A 20,767-nucleotide genomic window follows, 5' to 3' on the forward strand; every position below is an offset into this window, starting at 1 on the left:
ACAGTTTTCAGGACATACTGTTCATAATTTTCTAGTTTTGCCTAACATAAGAAATTATATATATACAATTTTTTAGTTTCCATAAACTCTTAGGTACAAAGATTTTAGAAAATAGAGAGAGTTTAGAGAAGAAGAAAGAAATTTAGAAAAGATGAGAAGACATTACACAAGGAAGAGATGGCTTGACAAGCAAAAAGATGGATGGAAAGATTTGATGAGAAAAAAAATAACATCGTGTGCAATTTCCTTTTCTTCCCTATTTTTTTTAATCACGTGGCAATAACTTTGTTAGTAAGAGAAATTCCTTACCTTTAGATTTATTCTTTAAGATGGACACTAGAGAAAAAAAAAAAAAAACGAAGCCATCCCATATTTCCTTCTCTGGTGCCTACCCCATATGGCTGTAACATCAAATGAAAATCTATAGAAATTGAAGAAGACTTAACACTCCGATTTTGGTTTACAATGGGGAAATAAGGGTCAGAGGGCGTTATGAACCTGGTTAACAAGAGTCCTCTTTTAATCGGAACAATTATAACAGATGATAACCATGATTTATTGTAGAATTTGGAACAAGAATTCCCAAAGGAGCCAAGACTGGAGGCTTTGAACTCTCCAGAATGGATCTCCGTTGATGCCAGGCAGAATTATGGGAGAATCGTTGATAATATTAGCACAACAATAATTGGATAAATATTTAAAATTATCCGTTTTCTATTTTTCTCAGATAAAGATTTGAAATTATCCATTATTTATTTTTCTCAAGTTTTGTTTTTTTCACAAATATCAGTTAGGGACTGCAGAGAAATATTAACTAAGGTAATTTCTGGATAAGGATTTAGAATTATTTATTATTTCATTTTAATAATTTACAAATATTTTTTAATAATATATTCATTAAAATCTGATTTAGATACCTCCCTTTCATTCCATATCTTTTTTTTTTGGTGTGCTCATCTTTTATTAGAAACGGAAGATTCGGAATGGCGGGGTGGGGGCGGAAGAAGGCATGACGCGCACGTAAATCTGGAGATATAGAAGTCGGTCTTGGATGACGTGCCATCGGCGTGGATGGATAGAAGTATTAATAAAGAGTGCCGCCTGGGGCCCCGGATGCTAACTTGGTCACCGCGGTTACCCGCCTTGCGCTGGGATTTCTCCCATAAATTTGGGAGACTATTTTCTGCTTTATTTCCTCTTTCTTCCTCTTCGCTTGTTTTAAGTTTCCAATCTCATCCTCTGCAAGGGTTTTAGGGTTTTTCTGGGAACCTTTCGTCTTTATACTTCTTGCGAAATAGATCGTAACGAGACATAGATCGTAGCGAGCAATGAGGATTCCCTGTGGAGATGAAGGGGTCTCCGCTTGTCGGAAGCACCTCGTGTTCGCCTACTACGTCACCGGCCATGGATTCGGCCACGCAACCCGCGTCGTTGAGGTGCACCGATCGCAGTTCCTTTTTTATACTTTCTCCCATCCTTCCTTTTCCCTTTCGTTATCTTTTCCCTCTTCCAAGAATTTAGACTGGCATTTTCTGTTTCTTTATTTTTCCCCTATTTCAAGAATTTATCTATCGTGTTATTTTCTTTTATTTAAGACTTAGTCTCTGGGTTTTCACAGGCGAGTCTAGTCTCTCGGTTCTTTATGTATCTTGGGGAGGAAAAATCGGAAAATAGTGCGATCTTTAACTTGATTTCTGAAGTAGGGAAGAATGGTAGGAAACGGGAGTCTTTGGAATAAATTTATCCCTTTTTTTTTTTGATAAAGGTAACCCTCAGAAAAGTGATTTTCATTATGCCTGAAATCCCGTAATTTTGGAATTTCTGGATGATATCCAGAAAGACAAGCAGTCTGATATCATAGGGATTTTTTTCGAAAGGAGTTTTAGCCTATTTGTTCTGCTGGATATATCTTTTTTTTTTCTTGGGAGGAAAAAAGGTACTCTGTTTGGAAAAAGATGCATTTTTAACTTTATTTCTGGCAAATACTGATAATCGATAGATTGGTGTGCTTATTTAATAAAAAGGATCGAATCTTTATAACCAAACAGAGGTCAATCTGGGAATTTATCTGAAAGGTGTAATAACAGTAAAGTTCTAAAGATGCTTCTTGGATTTCCCCATGATCTTAACTCAAATATGCATTAGAGCTATTGCAATAGAGACTCCAAGTGGTGTTATAACTTGCCATGTATGGATTCCTTTGGCAACTTTCTCGTGATCTGAGACAGGTTCTTTACTTGCAGGTTGTGCGGCATCTCATTGTGTCTGGTCATGATGTTCATGTGGTCACGGGTGCTCCAGACTTTGTTTTCACCACTGAGATACAGTCTCCCAATCTCCACATTCGCAAGGTCCGCCTGAAGCTGAAACTGCTTGTCATCAGAAATATTCTGATACAAATTATGAATGCTCTGATTGAAATTGTGGAATTGGCAGGTTTTGCTGGACTGTGGAGCTGTGCAAGCTGATGCTTTGACAGTAGACCGGCTTGCCTCCTTGGAGAAGGTGTGAAGACGGTGCATTTCCATCCTTTTTCTTAGCACATGTTTTCTGAGCTTCCCTCAACTCATGTGTTCAACTTGCTATGTAAATGAATAATTTGTTCAATGATGTAATCCCTATTCCTTTTTGTTGTTCCAAATACAGTATCATCAGACAGCTGTGGTTCCTCGGGCTTCTATTCTGGCAACTGAAGTGGAGTGGCTGAACTCCATCAAAGCCGACTTAGTGGTATTTGCTATTTTCTTCTGCACATGATTGCTGAACTAAAATCTCATGTTATGATGCGATGAGCTTTGAATACATCAACTTATTCATATTTCTTGATGAGGAGCATTCTGTGTTGCTTTAGCCATTATAATTGATATTGCTTTAGCTGTGACAGGTCTCAGATGTCGTTCCTGTGGCATGCCGAGCAGCGGCAGATGCTGGGATTCGCTCGGTTTGTGTCACAAATTTCAGGTAACCCATTTTATCTTTGCCGACTTACAATTTCTATTACAAGGATCAACTGTCAAATTTACTATGTATTGAACTTTCTTGCTAAGTCTGTAACAATGTGATTTCTGCATGCATCTTAGAGATGGTGTTTATAGTGTTCGACCTTGTAGTAGGTGATCTGACTGAATAAAAGTGTTCATTATTTTTTTCCTTGTATGTGAAAGATCCAGGGAAGAATTGTTACAAATAGGATTCAAAAAAATTGTGAGATGAGGGAGGATGATAGTAAATGGTTAAATAGAAAAGAATGTTAAGAATCATGTGAAGCAAGACCTTACAATATGCATTGACAGTGGTCATCTTCTAAGCTAGTGAGCTGCTAACTCTCCTCTTTATCAAACTTATTTATGCTGTGTTATTGTGGACACTCTAAATTTTGGATTTTTTGATATATGGTATGATTGGACACTTTGGATGCTTCATGACACTTCTCGACACTTCATACCATCAAAATATGATGCCATCATCATCACGTGCTTACTTTTGGCACTTTTTTTGAAGGTTTTTAATTCTAACATAAATTTGCAACTAATTTGTCAAATTTATGAATCCATCGTTCATTATATGCATACTTTCATACATACTTATGCATACATGTATAAGACACAGACGTGTCCTGGTGTCCTATTTCAGAAAATTGCTGTGCATGGTGCTTTTGGACGCTTGGATACTTGACACCTATGTCGCATGTTCAAATAACATTGAGCATGGCCTGTCGTACGACCATCCGGTACGGGGCGTACCATACCTTATTGGTACAAAACTCAACTCTGAGTCGGTACAAAACCTGTACCGAGACGCACCGCCCAATGGTTGCTGAACCGAACCGGCTGGTTCAGCCCAAACTGAGACCGGGTCGGTTCGCACTGATTTTGGGGCCCAGCTGTGGATTGCCACAACCCTGCTATCATTTCGGTCTGAACCGGTACCGAACCATACCAGTCGCCGACCGGTACGAATCTCAGTACCGATTTGACGAACCTTGGCACTGCCCAATACTAAAGTATATTGCCTTGTACCGAGGCGTACCGAGGTGTTTCGAGGTGTATACCAACCTGCATTGAGATGCAAAAAGATAAAAATTGAGAAAATAGTTAGAAAACTATTTTGGTACAAGATACGTACTGTATCGTATTGAACCGATAAGGTACCCGATACTGAGATTGCGGACCTTGACATGAAGTTTAGGGCATTAACTTCTTTGAATGTCGTTGCTTGGATAAAATGTGTACTTCCCTTTCCTTGGTGGCTCAGTGATGAATTATCGTAGTGCCCTTCACAGTGTTAAGGAACTTAAGATGGTCGATTCCCATTTTAATGAAGTCAAAGGCACCATACTCTACCACCTAGCTGAACATGTTTAGTGGATATAGCCTCTTGATTTCCATTTATCTTACAAAGTAGAATGGTCTATTGTGAGCACATTTACTTTGTTGGATTTCTATCTTTCCTTCTGCAAGCATTTTGATTTTGTTGTAATTATTTTTTTCCCTTTTTACCATATTGTTTAACAATTCCAGTTCAATGATTGAAAAAGATATTGTTACATCATGATTTGCAAGTTAAAAATAGAACCATCTCTTTAAGCACCAAAATACATTGTTTTACTTCCTATTACTACATACAAGAGATGAAGAAAGAGATAACAACTATGACTTGGAAAAGTAACTGTAGTGCAGAGCCCAGACACTCTCCAAGTTTTTTAGGTTTTAAAAGAGATGAAGAAAGGGCATGTGAACCTCAAAGGAAGAGAGCAAAAAACTTAAAGCCTTTTGCCTGTTAAGTGCAATACATAAAAGAGCTAAGTCAAACCTAAAGGTCTAGGTAAATATGCAAGTCTTTGTCCTGACAAAAGAGATTTAGAAAAACTCCTGAAAGAAGGCCAAGAACTTTTAAGTCTTGTAAGTATCTTATGAAATCTATATTTATGATTATTAACCTTAATGTTTTCATGGACCAACATTATTTTATCCTTGTTGATTGTTACTATATATTCACCCTTTTCGGTATTTTACATATTTTCAACAGTTCTTGATTATAGTCACAGTTTCAGAAATTTTTTAATCTATTACTAACTTTGCATCTGAGAAAATATTCATTTGGTGAAAATCAGAAATGTAAGTTAAGGCTAAATATCTTGAAGGAAAATGAGTTCATAAGTATGTGCTTATATAATTTATAACAAAATTATCCATGATTCTGAGAGTGCACTTCTGATCTTGTTGAGATGACATGGAGAAAAAGCATGAGATAAAATAAAAACTTTTGAGCAATTTAGATAGTTTAAGTGGCATTGAGACTAATCTCAAAGTACATTCTTAAGGGGGTTCTGAATATAAAAGTTTCAAAATAATCCTTTGATTAGTCGTAAAATGAAAAATCTTCCATCTGATATACAATCATGGTACCTTCTCCTAAAACAAAAGGATCATGGTAATTCTTCTTGAATTCCTAGTTATGTGTATTTGAAGTTGAAAGTCATTTGGGATAAACAGTTAAGATGTCTAACATCTGGATTTTCTTCTTATTATCTGTCAATTTTTGCAGTTGGGATTTTATTTATGCAGAATATGTCATGGCAGCTGGGCATCATCATCGTTCCATTGTTTGGCAGGTGCCTGTTGATCCTTTTCTTCTTTGGTGTTTTCTGGGGGATGCAGATTTTTTTCCCCTTTTGTTTGCAGTTAGGAGTTTAAAATTTAAACTTGACTTGATGCACTAAAAGCTTTTGTTGCTTTCAGGATAATATGGTAATCTTTAATGCTTGACATTGCACAATAGAGTGCAGTAGCTTGCAACTGTAATAATAAAAAATCATAATGCTGTCTTTTTGTGTTCTTACATTCTCATATGCGAGTCTTTACATGGATTGCATTGTAAAAGGTCGACCAGCAGCATTCTTGTATCCCTTATATCTCCATTCATATCACTTGTTATTCCATCATTTTTGCACTTTGTTTTCCAATGAAAAGAAAAATCTATCCCTGCCATCTAATTAATGGAGTTTTATATGAATATACAAGGAGCTTTGCTATGTTCCATCTTGTGATATTCATCTTGCCTATCACAATAAACTCCCATCATGCTATATTTATTTGGTTTCCGGTTTTTTTACCCATTATTTTTGCAGATAGCCGAAGATTACTCTCACTGTGAATTCCTAATCCGACTTCCTGGATATTGCCCTAGTATGCAAAATTTATGATTATTTGAGTATCTCCATACCATTTTGTTTATCTGTTGATATAGAAGATGCTCTTTTTTGCCTTCCTCCTTTTCCTGCAGTGCCTGCTTTCCGGGATGTCATTGATGTACCTCTGGTGGTCAGAAGGTTACACAAATCTCGACTGGAGGTGGGGATATCACTAATAGTAATACTTTCCAGACCATTACCTTCCTTTTATTTTCCCCTTAATTCTCTTGTTGAATCAGGTCAGGAAGGAACTTGGAATTGGGAATGATGTGAAAGTAGTTATTTTCAATTTTGGGGGACAGGTAAGTTGTCTAAGAATATGCTGGTTTTTCACAAATTTGCCTGAAAGTTTGCATTAGCTATTTTGGTGCTGATTTTCTAGTTAAATACAAATTCTGTCCCATTGGAAGGTTTTGAGAAATACTGGCTGATTCTGTGACAAAATAGTCTGCTGATGTCACCAATCAGATGTAATCTGTTTTTCTGGATGTCATCTTGTTCCCTTAGATTTTGATTTTGTCTACAATCGGTCTGTTAGTGTTGCACGTGATGTCATGTGTCTGACAGCTGGATGGCTGCTATCACTTTGGATCTAAGGCACAGAATATTTTGCATTCAATTCCTATGCCTATTCTAGCACAATTTCCCGATGCAGCTATGGCTTTTTCTTAACTTTGAGAGCAGTCTATCACATATTCACAGTCATGATTCCCCTGATGGGGCCAGGCACATGTGAGACAAGAAGACACGGAACTGTATGTCTAATGATCTTTCAAAGCCTATAATTCATTCAGGAAAGATCCTTGAAAAAACTGCCTTACCTTCCAAAGCTTTTGACATCTCTGACCTGTCATAATTCACCTGCGTGCTCCCTTAACCTCTGATATATGAAGTGAAAATCAGAAAATCATTATTAATCAGTGCCTGATATCACCACATTTTCATTTACACATGTACTTTAATGGCATAATAGACTAACTTATGTTTGCTATGGTTGCTTTCGTTAGAGATTAGCATCATTACATTAGATGGTAAAATTCTGCTATTGTTTATGAACTGGCTTCTTGATGTTCCTGAGTTGGATTTTACTGACTCGTTAAATTTGACACAATTGTGGTTCTCGTCCTTCTGTTGCAGCCAGCTGGATGGAAACTGAAGCAAGAGTGGCTACCGGATGGTTGGTTATGTCTGGTATGCTTGTGTTAGAAATTAAGGGTGGCGATGTCTTCTGCTTGATTGTGGTTGATATTTTGAGACACTTGCATAGCTGAAAGTATAGTTGTTTTGATGAAGGTCTGTGGTGCATCTGACAATCAAGAGCTTCCGCCAAACTTTGTGAAGCTTGCAAAAGATGTATATACACCTGACTTAATGGCAGCGTCTGACTGCATGCTTGGTAATATATTTCACTAGTCAGCAGAATGGAATCATTTTACGGCATGCTATGTACTTGGTTTTTTATGTTTCCTGTATCCATTTATGCAGGAAAAATTGGGTATGGTACCGTCAGCGAAGCTTTGGCATACAAGTTGCCATTTGTCTTTGTACGCAGAGATTATTTCAATGAAGAACCATTTTTAAGAAATATGCTTGAGGTTGTGCTTGGTTTTCTTCACGTTAAACCTAACTGAACAATGTAGTTGTATGAATTCCTAGAGAATTTACTTATGTAGTCATTATTTTAAGCAGTATTACCAGGGTGGTGTTGAGATGATTAGGAGAGATTTGCTCACTGGACACTGGACGCCATATCTTGAGCGTGCCCTTTCTCTTAAGCCATGCTATGAGGGAGGCATTAATGGTGGAGAGGTATTCTCTTTTATGTAACTATGCATACTTAATAATGTCACTACTCACTAGCTTCTTCACATTATTATCTTGTATTGGAACCTACATCTGGGGACCCTGAAATTGGCTGGATATTGATGTCTTTGTTTATGGATATGGGATCGGATATGTTTTCAAAATACCCACAAAAAATACAGATACTGGTACTTGATACAGACAGATGCATATATCTTGATATGGATACAGATATCAGCATCTTATAAAGGTTGTTCTTTTTAAATTTTGATGATATGGCAGGTTGTAATTCTAATTATATTGTAAATCTGTACTACAAAGACTAACTACTTTTGATGGGCTTGTTCAAGTTATCCCGTCGTGTCTACTGTATACAACTAGTTTTTTTATATGGCCATTGTAAATACTGGGTTATCTTGTATATGAGAAGTTCCTATATGTATCCATGTCTATATTAAACATATATGAATGGTACATCTGATTTGCATCCGTATTAATTTAGTGCAAAAATGTGTCTATATGTCAGTATCTGATTGATATCCATACTGTTATTTGCTTAACTTAACTCTGCTAATCTTTTTGGTCAAATGGTTCTGGTTCAGTCAACCAAATGAGGAAGTTGTTTAAGGAAAAAGCTAAATATCTCCCAGTGGCAAAGGGAAGATATTTATGCAATTTCAGTAAGAGGATGCACAAACAAAAATATCACAAACTCATGCCAGCCCAACCTTTTATTTGGAAGAGAAAAGCCGGGTTGATCTTTTTGGCAGTTTCATTCATTACCTGTCTTTATATCTATCTTGAAACTGTGAAAACTAAGTCCATTCAGGCAAAGAGCAATATTAATTTCATGTGTAGTTGAACTTCCTTTTTTGGATATCTAATCTTAAGTACTAACTTATACATATTTAATTTTATAATCAGGTGGCAGCCCACATACTACAGGATACAGCTATTGGAAAAAATTATGCTTCAGATAAGGTATGCCACTATAGGTGATCCATTTACTATATGAAACATTATTTGAGTATATGGCATTTATTTTCCATAATTTCAGATTAGCTACATTCTTCTATGTACTATGGTTAGCCAACAATGTAATGTAAAATACAAAAGTCGGAGTTAGGTATTATTCTTAAAATAAGACTTCTTTGGCTTTTCTTACAATTTATCCTGTATCTTTTTCTTTTGTACTTCAAATTTTGTGTTTTTTCCTTGTAATGCTGAATGTGTATATTTACATGCCTATCTTTCTTTTTATTAATGTCCAGATGTTCTTCTGCTTGTCTCCTGAGCATGTGAATCTTGTAATAGATTTATTTCTAATGTCATCTTTTTTTTTTTGATATACCTGAATTAGGATCGTACTCTGTATTCTAACTTTTATTTCTAGCTGGAGTTACCATCTCTTTCATTTTTCCTAGGTGACATGCTTGTTAAACACATTGATTTAAATATGTGCACCAGCTGTTTGATGAGATTTGTAACTTCATAGTTTTATCCTCCTGTTTTTCTCTTACTTTTAAATTAGATGGTTCAGGTTAAATTGCCTATCTTATAATTGAACAGATAGGAGCAGTCTGAGCATTAAACTGCCTATTTCCTTTTCCTCCTTATGTTCCCCTATAATGTAGCACTTAAATATTTTCCTTATTACTTTGTTTCTAGATTTTATCATTTTGAACTGCTGAACTATGACATTTTATAACTTCATGTAATATTTGATACGTATCTTTTTGGTATAAGCAATTGATGAAAGCTGCTTTTGAAACATTTTTGTTAATTTGGGTGGTTTTTCTAGGTAAGCAAAATATCTCCTTTCCTCTTTAGCCTCCTCTGCTAGTCAAATGCATTGGACTTATTAATTTAAATTCTTGTGTTGCCTTATGATTTACTCATGAGTCGTACTGACACACTGAGTTGATTACTTTGTGCTTCTATGAATTTAGTTGAGTGGAGCAAGGCGACTTCGTGATGCCATAGTGCTGGGATATCAACTACAAAGAGCACCTGGCAGAGATATAGGCATTCCTGATTGGTATTCTCTTGCTGAAAATGAAGCCCGTCTTCGTCCTACATTGCCAAATACTGAGATAAATGGAAATGCCTCTCTTGTGGAATTGTGAGTTCCTTAAACTTCATTTTGTTACTCTCCAAATTCTAGCTCTATGAATTGTTGCTGATTTCTGCTTGTATCTGCGGCAAGATGCATCGAGAACTTTGAGATACTCCATGGTGATCTGCATGGTTTATCCGATACAGTGGCTTTCCTAAAGAGCCTATCAGGTCTTGATGGTGGATCTGACCCAAAGAGTCCTGAGAAGCGCCAATTAAGGGAGCGGATTGCTGCTGCAGCACTCTTTAATTGGGAGGTCTTCACCTATCTCACCCTTTTCTCCTGCTATTTTTATCTTTATTACTTTCTGCTTGTATGCTGGGAATAAATACAATCTGCAAAGGTTATTATAGTTTTGCTTAAAACCTCTTCTTGCCATGTCTTCTATCTGTTACACAAATTTGGCTAAACTTTAGCTCACAGCAACTTGAAGTATGCCAATTGAAACAAGTTTGCCTTCATGTCATCCTGAGTTATATTAAAACACGCATGTTGAACTCATGCTTGTAGATGTATCTTATTTTATTGAATGATCTCTTATCTAACATTACTTCGATGAGCTAATGCTACACTCCCAATCATTTCAGTCAATCCTTATTTTCCAAATCCTTCTGCTGACATCTACCAATTTTAGTTTTTCTCTCTTTCATGATTCGACCCAGATCTGAGTCCCTTTCCTATTTTCACATCTTGTTTGCACATAGTTTAACATCTTCAACATCTTAAATGCCAATCCCAAGTCAAAAAGGGTATGGAGGAAGGTAAGGTTGATAATCAATCGCAGAAAAAGATGCCTGATTATTATCTTATCCTATCAGATTTTACAGCCCAGAAACACGGAGATTTTTATCTGACATCTTATAAATGTGCAGGAATCTTCCTAGAAGTTTTATTTTGCTATATAGTCATTCATACTCGTATAAATATTAGCCTAATTAAAATCTGATTTAAGAGTGTACAATATGCAAAAGGTGATAGAATTGGATGTTCCCACTAGATAGTTATAATTCAGCTGCATGCTTTTGGATTTCTTTTTCTCATGCAGGAAGAAATTTATGTAGCAAGAGCACCTGGAAGGTTGGATGTTATGGGAGGAATTGCTGATTATTCCGGAAGCCTAGTTTTGCAGGTTAACTTCTTCTCCTGGCAAGTGCATATGTTAACCAATAAAATATCTCTTTAAGTACAATTTATATAGCAAGAACCTGCTATTTTGAAGACATAAATGCCTCTTTCAAGTCATCTTAAGATTACTGAATAAAATATCTCTTCAGTGGTTGGTTTAACATGTTCCAGTTCCCTTTTTCACTTTAGATGCCAATTAGAGAAGCCTGCCATGTGGCTGTTCAGAAGAACCATCCTAGCAGGCAAAAACTCTGGAAACATGCTCAAGCACGGCAGCAGACAAAAGGACAAGGACCCATTCCTGTGCTACAAATTGTATGTCAATAATTTGCTCATTTTTTATGTCGGAAATTTTTCTTTCTAACAAGTCTGTTTGCCGCATTGAAGTCTGTGTACAAAGTTGTCACAAACCCCTTTACCATATAGAAATCTGGACTAGTCATGTAGTTTGAACTTCTTGCCTTACCTGCTAATGCCCTTCATCACTTCATTTCGATATAACTGCATCTTTAACTATTTGACATCCTTTTGATCATGGTACGCCGTACTGTTCTGTACCGGACAGTATGGAGTATACCGTACCATATTGGTTCAGTACCGGTATATGGTACAGAGGACATAGTGACACTCGGTACACTTAACCGGTTCCGTACTGTTCCATACCGACATGGTGATAACATGGCACCAGTATAGAGCCCGGTATCGAGACGGCGTACTTTTTTTTGATTATTTACCTTCTTGTTCCTGTTAAAACTATTCTTCTAAGATACTATTCTATCTTTATGTTTGTTAAGCTTTAGCACTTAATTCTTGGTAATGTCTATAAACCAGAATTATTTTTTTAAATCCGAGTTTCTTGAAACATCTATATAGGTATCATTTGGTTCTGAGTTAAGTAACCGTGCACCAACCTTCGATATGGACCTATCAGACTTGATGGATGGGGAGCGACCAATTTCGTATGAAAAGGCCCATAAGTACTTTGCACAAGATCCATCTCAGAAGTGGGTAACTTTATTTTCCTTTAAATGGTGGTGTGTTTCATTATTGTGCTGTTTATTATTTCGTTAATGTGTTGTGTCTCAGGTGGGCAGCATATATTGCTGGAACAATTCTTGTCTTGATGACTGAGCTTGGTGTGCGCTTCGTGGACAGTATATGCATACTGGTATAGCTTCATGCCCAATGCAACTAGTTGTATTTCTTAAACCTAACACTACTAATTTCATGGTATGCACTAATTTTCATTTCTCTAGCAGTTTACAGCAAAAAGGTTTAGGGGGAAAAACTACTGTTCAACATATTGCATGCTTATGATCGTCCAGATATGTATAATTTCCAGTTGGAATGTGTGGCAAGGAATGAATTGGAGCATCTATTGGTGTTCTTCCTATCTTGATAAAGGAACCAGATCCCTTTATAACTTTGTCCTATCACTTAATATGAATTCCTCCATTATCTCTTAAAAAACAATTTCCCATGAAATTCAAACATGGACCCAAGCTTTGTCACCAAAAGCCAATGTGAGATTATTCTGTGGCCATTGTCTCTTCATGAGTGAACCATGGTTTAATCCATTCAGCTCTCATGGAGAAACCTTATTCTGTGGCCATTGTCTCTTCTTTTGTGTTTTTAAAATAGAAAAACACTAGTAATGACCTCAAACTTATGTGGTGGATATTTTTAAAATAATCCAAATTTTAAAAACAAGTGGCAAAATTATATATTTCAAAAATATGTTTTCTTTTTAATGTTTTCAAAGTTACCATCTCTCCTATCATTACTACTATACTCCTGCCTCCACTACACCGTCAGAGGTGTTTCCGAACATCCTGTTTCTAAACATACAAAAAATGGTTGGGACTGCCAAACTTGTTTCCTATTTTACAAAAATTAGAAACAGAATAGAATTAATATTTTATTCCTTTTTTTTAAAAAACGAAAAAACTGGCAAGTGGCAACAGAACAAAATAGGCCTTAAGTTGGCAATCTGGGGTCCCTGACTAAAAGACAGGATGTGATCTTCGGTTTAAGTGGATAACAACATGGTCCAACCTCAATGTACAGGGCACAGCTTGCCTCTGGTGTTAAGAAAAAATAAAGGCACGTCTATATCTTATGTCAGACATTGGATTTTACCACAGGTTTTGTTCATTTTAATTTTTTCAAGAACTTCTTCTATTTCTTCAAGAACTGCAGTACAAATTATGCTTTATGCGTATCTGACAATAAACACTCTTTTCTTTGGTACAACAATAAACAGTCTTTCGTTCTTTTGTTTTTCTCTTTCTAGATAACCTTTCTGATGTTATCTTGAGATCCTTATATGGTGTCTTATAGCTGATTTAGTCCATCTGGGGTAGCATGGAGATCATCCCTAACCATCTTTTATAGTTGAAAATGAGGCAAGAGGTGGATCAGCATTCCTTTTGGTAGCTTCTGCATATGCAAAAATAACAATTGTATTTATCTGAATTATATCCGTCTTGTAGGAATCTGTCCTCATTCTTTATAGACTTAAAAGAAAAAATGCTGCTCTTCGCTTATCATAGATGTGTTTGCACATACTCCAACCTTGTGTTTCTTATTTGATATTTATATATGGTTCAGGTCTCTTCTGCTGTTCCAGAAGGTAAAGGTGTTTCTTCTTCTGCAGCAGTGGAGGTGGCCACCATGTCTGCAATTGCTGCTGCTCATGGTTGGTCTTTTATCTTTAAACCAATCTTGTGGAAATGACTAGTCTGGAGACCAACCACACACACGTACATATATATATATATATATATATATAACTGATTGATATTGATGTCTTTTATTCTCCATTCTATGCTCACACCCAAGGTACGCCATCTTGGTACGGGGCCCCTATTGATGCCACCATGTTACTATGTCGATATGCTCGGTACGTGGCCCGTTCGGCGTACCGAGTGTTGGTACCCTCTATACTATGTACTGGAACCGAAGCGGTACAGTACGGTATGCCTTGTACCGCCTAATTTAGTACGGTATGGCGTACCATGCTCACACCAGCAGACAATTTTAGATAGCTAGTTAAGAAATTCTGCTACATCTGGTCAAGTTGGTTTAACACTACACATATTGACTGATCAGCAAACTTAGTTGCTCTTATATATAAAGCAGATGGATTCTGTTATAATCAATAATGAATAATACGTAATGCACTTTTATTTCTGTAGGTACATGTTCAAGATCATGAAGTGCTTGTTTCCGCATGGATACTATGCTAAAAGTGTTTATTACATTTGACATCTTATGCTTGTTCCTTTTTTTCTCTCTGGCAAAGTGCCCTCTGTCTTTGTTAAAAAAGATTTGGTTAAATATACTTGTCATACCAGTGTAATGTAACTCTTTTATGTGTAACATTAGTATTTAGTAAGGTATAGTGTCAGTTATATAAGAGTGTAACAAAGGGCAGATGAGTGAAGTCCTACAGATTTTAATCATCAGGCCATCTTTTTGTGGGCATGAATCAGAAGGAACAGACTGGACAAAACTTTAGATTCGCAGAGAACAGATCTTTTTTTTTTTGTTCCACTTTATAGTGTTTTGCACTTTAAAACAGTGCCAATCCAGCCTGACCCATTTGGTGGCCAGGACACAGGTCACCATTTCAACTGCAGGTGAACCACTAGTTGTCTGGACATAAGCCCTCCCACCACTTATAAACTCACTCTCTTCTTTGTCGATGCCATAACCTCTTTCTTCTCTTTTCTGTCTTGACCGACTTTGACACCAAAAGCCCAAGAAATCTGTCTCTACTGCTGATCTATACATCCCACAAGGACCCAGCTAAAACATGGGAAACCTATCTTTGCCACTGGTTCATGTCAAAATTGGAGTTTTCTCCAACATCTTTGCCTAAGTCCACAGATTTACATTGATCAAGGATTTTCATCAGTTCCACTCTATTTTATGCTGGCATCAAGGATTTTTTTTTTGCGAGATCCTTGGTGGTTTCCTGGCTGAATTTTTCTTTTGATTGGCTGATATTGCTGCTGCTAGAAAGAGAGGGAGGGAGGGCAGGGGCTAATAGGTACTAGGTTGGATGGAATAATCTATCTGGCACTGACAGGTTCTTAAACACAGGTTAAAAGATTTAATGTTTGTCCCTTTCTTATTTAAGTACGATTGCAGCTTTTGTACATTACTAGCATTTAATACTACATTATTTGTACTCTAGTATCCAACGGCCATCTCTCTTCTATAGGGCTCAATTTTCTTAACTTTCTGCCTAAAGTTGCATTTTGCATACTCCATTACTCCAATTCTGCAATTAAATCAATTAGTTTTATCAACTAATGCTACATGGTAAAATTTGTATGTTCTTGAGTCTTATATTTTACTTTCTAGGAATGTCAGTGGGCTAGATCTGTTGCGGATGAAAGCACTCACCCTTCGATCGTACTATTCCCTTTTTTGGATCCAAACTGCGGAAAGACGAATCAAGAAGAAGTAGTAGAGAATAAAATCAAACAATTACAAAGACAACAATTTTACGTGGTTCACCCCAATACGGGTTACGTCTACGGAGGCCACACACACAGATTCAATATATTCAGCAAGGGTTACAACGATCTCTCTTTCCCGTTGGAGATTGCACAACTAGGGCTTACAAGAGAAATCCAAACCTTCTAGGGTTTACAAGAGAGATAGGACTCAAAAAGGGAACTCTCTGCCACACCTAGGGTTCACAAAAGATCCCTATTTATAGGTTTCCAAAACATAAGGAAACTTCCCTAACGAAACCCTAAGACAAAGCCCATTTTGCCACCGTTTGAATCAATCCCGTGATCAGGAGTTGACGCTTCACTTTCAGGGGTCGACTCCTGATGAGTTCGAGTCGACTCGGACATCCTCGGTTCGACTCCAAGTATCAGCATCGAAAACTGGCACGCTCTGTCTTCCTGAGAGAGTCGACTCCTTCAATATTGGAGTCGACTTGAGCAGACCTCGAATCGACTCCTACAAGCGACCCCAAAAAACATCTATATTTCTTCACTGTGGCACATAGCGAGTCGACCCTCTCATCCCTGGGGTCGACTCAAGCTTCACATGAGTCGACTTCTAGATGCTAGGGGTCGACTCCATTCAGTTGACACAGACTTTTTCAAGCAAACTTGAGCCAAATTCAATTGCAGTCATTTCAAGTTTCGATGCACATTTTCTCAATAAGATTAAGCCTGAAATTTTAATCTCAGGCCTGAGACAGACCGACTGGTCGGATCTAGTCCCTAGAATTTCTACGGGTACATTTTAATTTGGGTTGGTCTTAAAATGGACCCTGTTCATATTTTACCACATTTTCGGCCAGGACCTGGGCCCCAAACCAGTAGGCATTCTGTTTTTAGGTCTGAGCCTGGCCCATGGCCTAAAACTTAATCCCATGTTGGTTTTTTTCTAAGTCGGGCCTTTGGGCTGTTCTGGCTGGCCTGCCCATTGACAGTCTGATTACTTTTGATGTTGAAAATAAAAGCATGTTTGGTTGGGGAAAGTTGGACTCTGGAGTGGGAATGGGAACGATTGACTCCCATTCCAACCGTTTGGTTGGGGGGAGTCTCATTCCCATTCCGATTTCAGAGAGGATATGAATGTCCCAATCCTTACTTTTTTTTCTAGTACTCAAATTTCATTCTGATTCCGATTTCGATTTTGGTCACAAACCAAACACGTCGGAGGATATGGCCAATTCTGATTCCAATTATAATTTAATTCCAATTCCGGTCGTGAACCAAATGCACCTTAGAGTTTCAAACTGCACCTTGTATATTATGATCTCCGTATTCTTGAGGAAACCCGTGAATGACATTAACAATGTTGCTCTTCATGTCTTCCAGGGTTGGATATTGATCCAAGGGATCTTGCATTGCTTTGTCAGAAGGTATATTTTTATGTTTAATTTTCTTGATCAAGAGTTTTGCATTGTCTTGTAGTGATGCAGATGCATTATATTTCCTCAGATTGTTCATAAGCTAATCTTGGGCAGGTCGAGAATCATATTGTTGGAGCTCCTTGTGGGGTGATGGACCAAATGACATCTGCTTGTGGGGAAGCTAACAAGCTGCTTGCCATGGTTTGCCAGGTTTGCATTGCAAATTTTGCAGAAATCCTTTTTCTAGTTTTTAGATATAGAGTATTTCAGTTCCTCACCTGATTTCGATTTTTTTCGTGCAGCCTGCGGAGGTAAAGGAACTTGTTACCATTCCAACTCACATACGATTTTGGGGTCTTGATTCTGGAATACGGCACAGGTAGACAGCTTACCCTAATCTTTAGTTAAATGTCAAGCTTTCTGCCAGCCAACTTAGAATAGTGTAGATATTAAAAGTGATGTCTTTTTGTTGCAATTTAAGCATATTTTCTATGAACTGGCTAGTATATACCAAAACTCCTTTAGAATTATCCATGAAAACTTCGGTTTTCAGTCCCCAGAAAAAGTTCCATATGCAGTTTGGGGCTGAAGAATGGGATTTCTACTATTTTTCACCTTCTGACAACTTTCTGTTTGCAGTGTTGGTGGCACTGATTATGGATCTGTAAGAATAGGCACCTTCATGGGGCGTAAGATGATAAAATCTGCTGCCTCTAATCTACTGCCCCAGTCTTTGTCTAGTGTAAATGCTCCTCAAGAAGAGGATGGAATGACTTTGGATGAATTTGAAGAGCATGGCATTGAGCTACTTAAAGCTGAATCTTCGCTGGATTACTTATGTAACCTTTCACCGCACAGGTAAGCTTTTTTTTTATGTTAGATATCTTTTATTATTCAATGTTAGTTTTCTTAACCTATCAACAATGAAGAGTTTCTTTTCTCAAGTGCTGCATTGCTAGACACTAAACATTGGTATATTAATTTTATTATGGAGCAGAGTGGTGTTTGAGTATCTTTTTGAAACTGAATTGCATGTTCTCCTTTTAATCCTTTATCGCAGATACGAAGCTGTATATGCAAAGAAGCTCCCTGAGTGCATAACTGGAGCGGCATTTATAAAGAAGTATACTGATCACAGTGATACTGTAACAGTCATCGATCCCAAGCGCACCTACGTAGTCAAGGCACCTACTAAACATCCAATCTATGAAAATTTCCGTGTTGAGGTTGGCTCTTTTCACTATATACTTTGTTTTTTCGAAAAACTGCATAAAACTTGCCCATGCATTTGCAAATCTGTTTACTAATCCTTTACTTGTATTGTTCGATGATATATTGTCATACATTTCTAGTTATTTTTTAGAGCAAGTCAAATGTTTGACATTGAACATGTCAAATACCCACCAGCACTAGCATTGTGTATTGTAGTGTCAGAAAATTTGAAGAAATGCCTACTGATTTTGGTCATTGTTAGGTGGTAACCTGCTTGTGAATAGAGAGATGTCCGTGCGCGAGTATATGCATCAAGAAATGAGGCTTTCATGCCTAAATGTGCTGGCTATGCAGATATTTACAGAGTCGTGATTGTTCTAGTAGGATTGGACATTTTTCAGGCTTTAAATTGCAACAGGATTGTTAGGCGGAAAAATCTAGGCCACACACTGTCATAATATTTCCATTACACAGAAAATTTGATCTTCTCTGAGTTGGCCTAAAAATAATTAGAGGAAGATTATAGTCTCATAAACCTGATGGCTGTGCTGCTCTCACACTTGGGAAGCTGTCCATAATCTCATTGTATATATTTCAGTTGTTTTATTTGAATTGTATATTGTCCATCTATATTTTATGCTATTAATTCTATACTTGCTTTCTTTGGTTTAATGTAGTGTCAGTTTTATTATATTGTTCCATCATAGAAACTGATTGGGACTTACCTCTCCATGGTATTGCAATGCATATAGGCATTCAAAGCATTATTAACTGCATCCAAAACAGATGAACAACTTTCTGCCCTCGGAGGACTCATGTATCAGGTAAATGGAGTTTCAGTTACTCTCAATATCAAGTTCCTCTTTCTGATAATAGCAACACATTGCTCAACATTGTTTAAATCCTTCAATTTGTTATCAAAACAGTGTAGGATGTTCTTTCAATTTAAGGGACCCATTCCCTTTGCATATATTGTGTTTACCCTTGTTGTTTTGTCCACAGGATTCCTGTTAGGAACTCCATTACCTTTAGCGTCCCTTTCCTCCACTAACAAAGTTCTTTGTTTTGTCGTAGGCATAAGCTTGAATAGCTTATGTGATAATTACAATTTTTAAGTTCAAGTTGATAGTAAACACCGTGCACAGTCATCTTATCGTGATCCTGATTTTAGAAGCAATGCGACATATTTGTTATCATATACAGAGTAACTTTCCATCCTTGCTTTGATGCAGTGCCATTACAGCTACAATGAGTGCGGACTCGGCTCAGATGGGACTGATAGGCTTGTTAAATTGGTGCAAGAAATGCAGCATAGGAAATCATCTGATGATGGAAGCTCTAGTTTATTTGGGGCAAAAATCACTGGTGGAGGCTCAGGTGGCTCAGTTTGTGTTATTGGAAGGAACTGCATTAGGAGCAGTGAAGAAATTATTGAGGTAATTTTTTTGAAAAAACTTCTTGGCTTGGTCATCAATTTAAAATTACAAAAAGAAAATCAAGATAAACGTATTATTTTGAAAGATGAGAATGGGCAGATAATAATGCTAGTAGCATCGTAACTTGCCATAACTCCGGATTTTGAAAGAAAAGCATCATGTGCCTGGCGGTCCTTTCTTCCGGGCAGGCAACATTTCATTCTAAAGAGGGAAGTACTGATTGCTATGCAACCTAATATTGCTGATGATATTTGCTCTTAAAATTTCACTGGTAGTTACCAACCGGCCTATTTTTTAGTTATTGATGTGAACCTGGGTTATAATTCATGCATGGAATCTGAGATCCATATGTTTGTGTTAAAATTTTCCCAGATTCAGCAAAGGTACAAAGCTGCCACTGGTTATGCACCGATCATTTTTGAGGGCTCGTCACCTGGTGCTGGAAGGTTCGGCTACCTAAGACTGCGGCGTCGGCCATCCTCGCAGATCGAAATCTGAAATAAGCCGAGAAACCCTGAAGCCCCAGCTGTGTATGAAGGTTCTTCCAGTTACAAATAAGATCTATGATATGATGACAGCTTTTAGGTTAAATAGGCTGTTCTTTTGGGGCTTTGTAATGCTTTGCCCACATGCTGAGCATACGTCTTAATTTGCACTAAATATTTATTTAAGAAAATAAGACCTATTTATATATGCATTACATAAAGGTTATTTATTTTATGCTTCAACTAGTCCCGGCTGTCCGCGCGCCGATACTGCTTCATGCTTGGCATTACATATGATACTTTCCTATCACTATTTACAGGTAACAGGTCTCGGCACTTGAAGATTTTTTGGCAGAATAAGTTGGGAGGATATCCCCTGCCTTGTTTCACAGCCAAACACCGTGCAAGAGCCACTTTAAAATGGTAAAATAATAGCTTCTTCCCTCACTGATTAGGTGAGGCTTGTCATGTCCAATTGGGCCAATTGGCCAATAAACGGATGCCCGG

The 20,767-nt window shown here is 37.4% G+C and overlaps 1 protein-coding gene across 2 annotated transcripts; it reads left to right on the forward strand.

Annotated features, from left to right (window-relative positions):
* The first annotated feature begins 1,016 nt into the window (after positions 1-1,016).
* LOC103715542 (L-arabinokinase-like) lies at positions 1,017-20,503 on the forward strand. Of its 2 annotated transcripts, XM_008803209.3 has the most exons (29): positions 1,035-1,436; positions 2,244-2,351; positions 2,437-2,505; positions 2,647-2,730; positions 2,885-2,961; positions 5,548-5,614; positions 6,131-6,188; positions 6,286-6,353; positions 6,433-6,495; positions 7,331-7,384; positions 7,487-7,589; positions 7,679-7,788; positions 7,883-8,002; positions 8,921-8,977; positions 9,946-10,118; positions 10,203-10,368; positions 11,158-11,241; positions 11,427-11,552; positions 12,111-12,241; positions 12,324-12,405; positions 13,848-13,935; positions 17,093-17,136; positions 17,242-17,337; positions 17,430-17,506; positions 17,767-17,985; positions 18,188-18,353; positions 19,092-19,163; positions 19,572-19,775; positions 20,148-20,503. In XM_008803209.3, the coding sequence occupies exons 1-29, from the start codon at positions 1,329-1,331 to the stop codon at positions 20,271-20,273; spliced, it is 3,000 nt and encodes a 999-aa protein (XP_008801431.2). In that variant the 5' UTR covers positions 1,035-1,328; the 3' UTR covers positions 20,274-20,503. The 2 variants fall into 2 exon arrangements, with proteins under 2 accessions (XP_038983785.1, XP_008801431.2); XM_039127857.1 differs by lacking the exons at positions 19,092-19,163; positions 19,572-19,775; positions 20,148-20,503 and adding an exon at positions 18,602-18,817 and having other exon boundaries at positions 1,017-1,436.
* The last annotated feature ends 264 nt before the right edge of the window (positions 20,504-20,767 follow it).

Source organism: Phoenix dactylifera, chromosome 7 (genome assembly GCF_009389715.1).
Source record: "Phoenix dactylifera cultivar Barhee BC4 chromosome 7, palm_55x_up_171113_PBpolish2nd_filt_p, whole genome shotgun sequence".
NCBI lineage: Eukaryota > Viridiplantae > Streptophyta > Magnoliopsida > Arecales > Arecaceae > Phoenix > Phoenix dactylifera.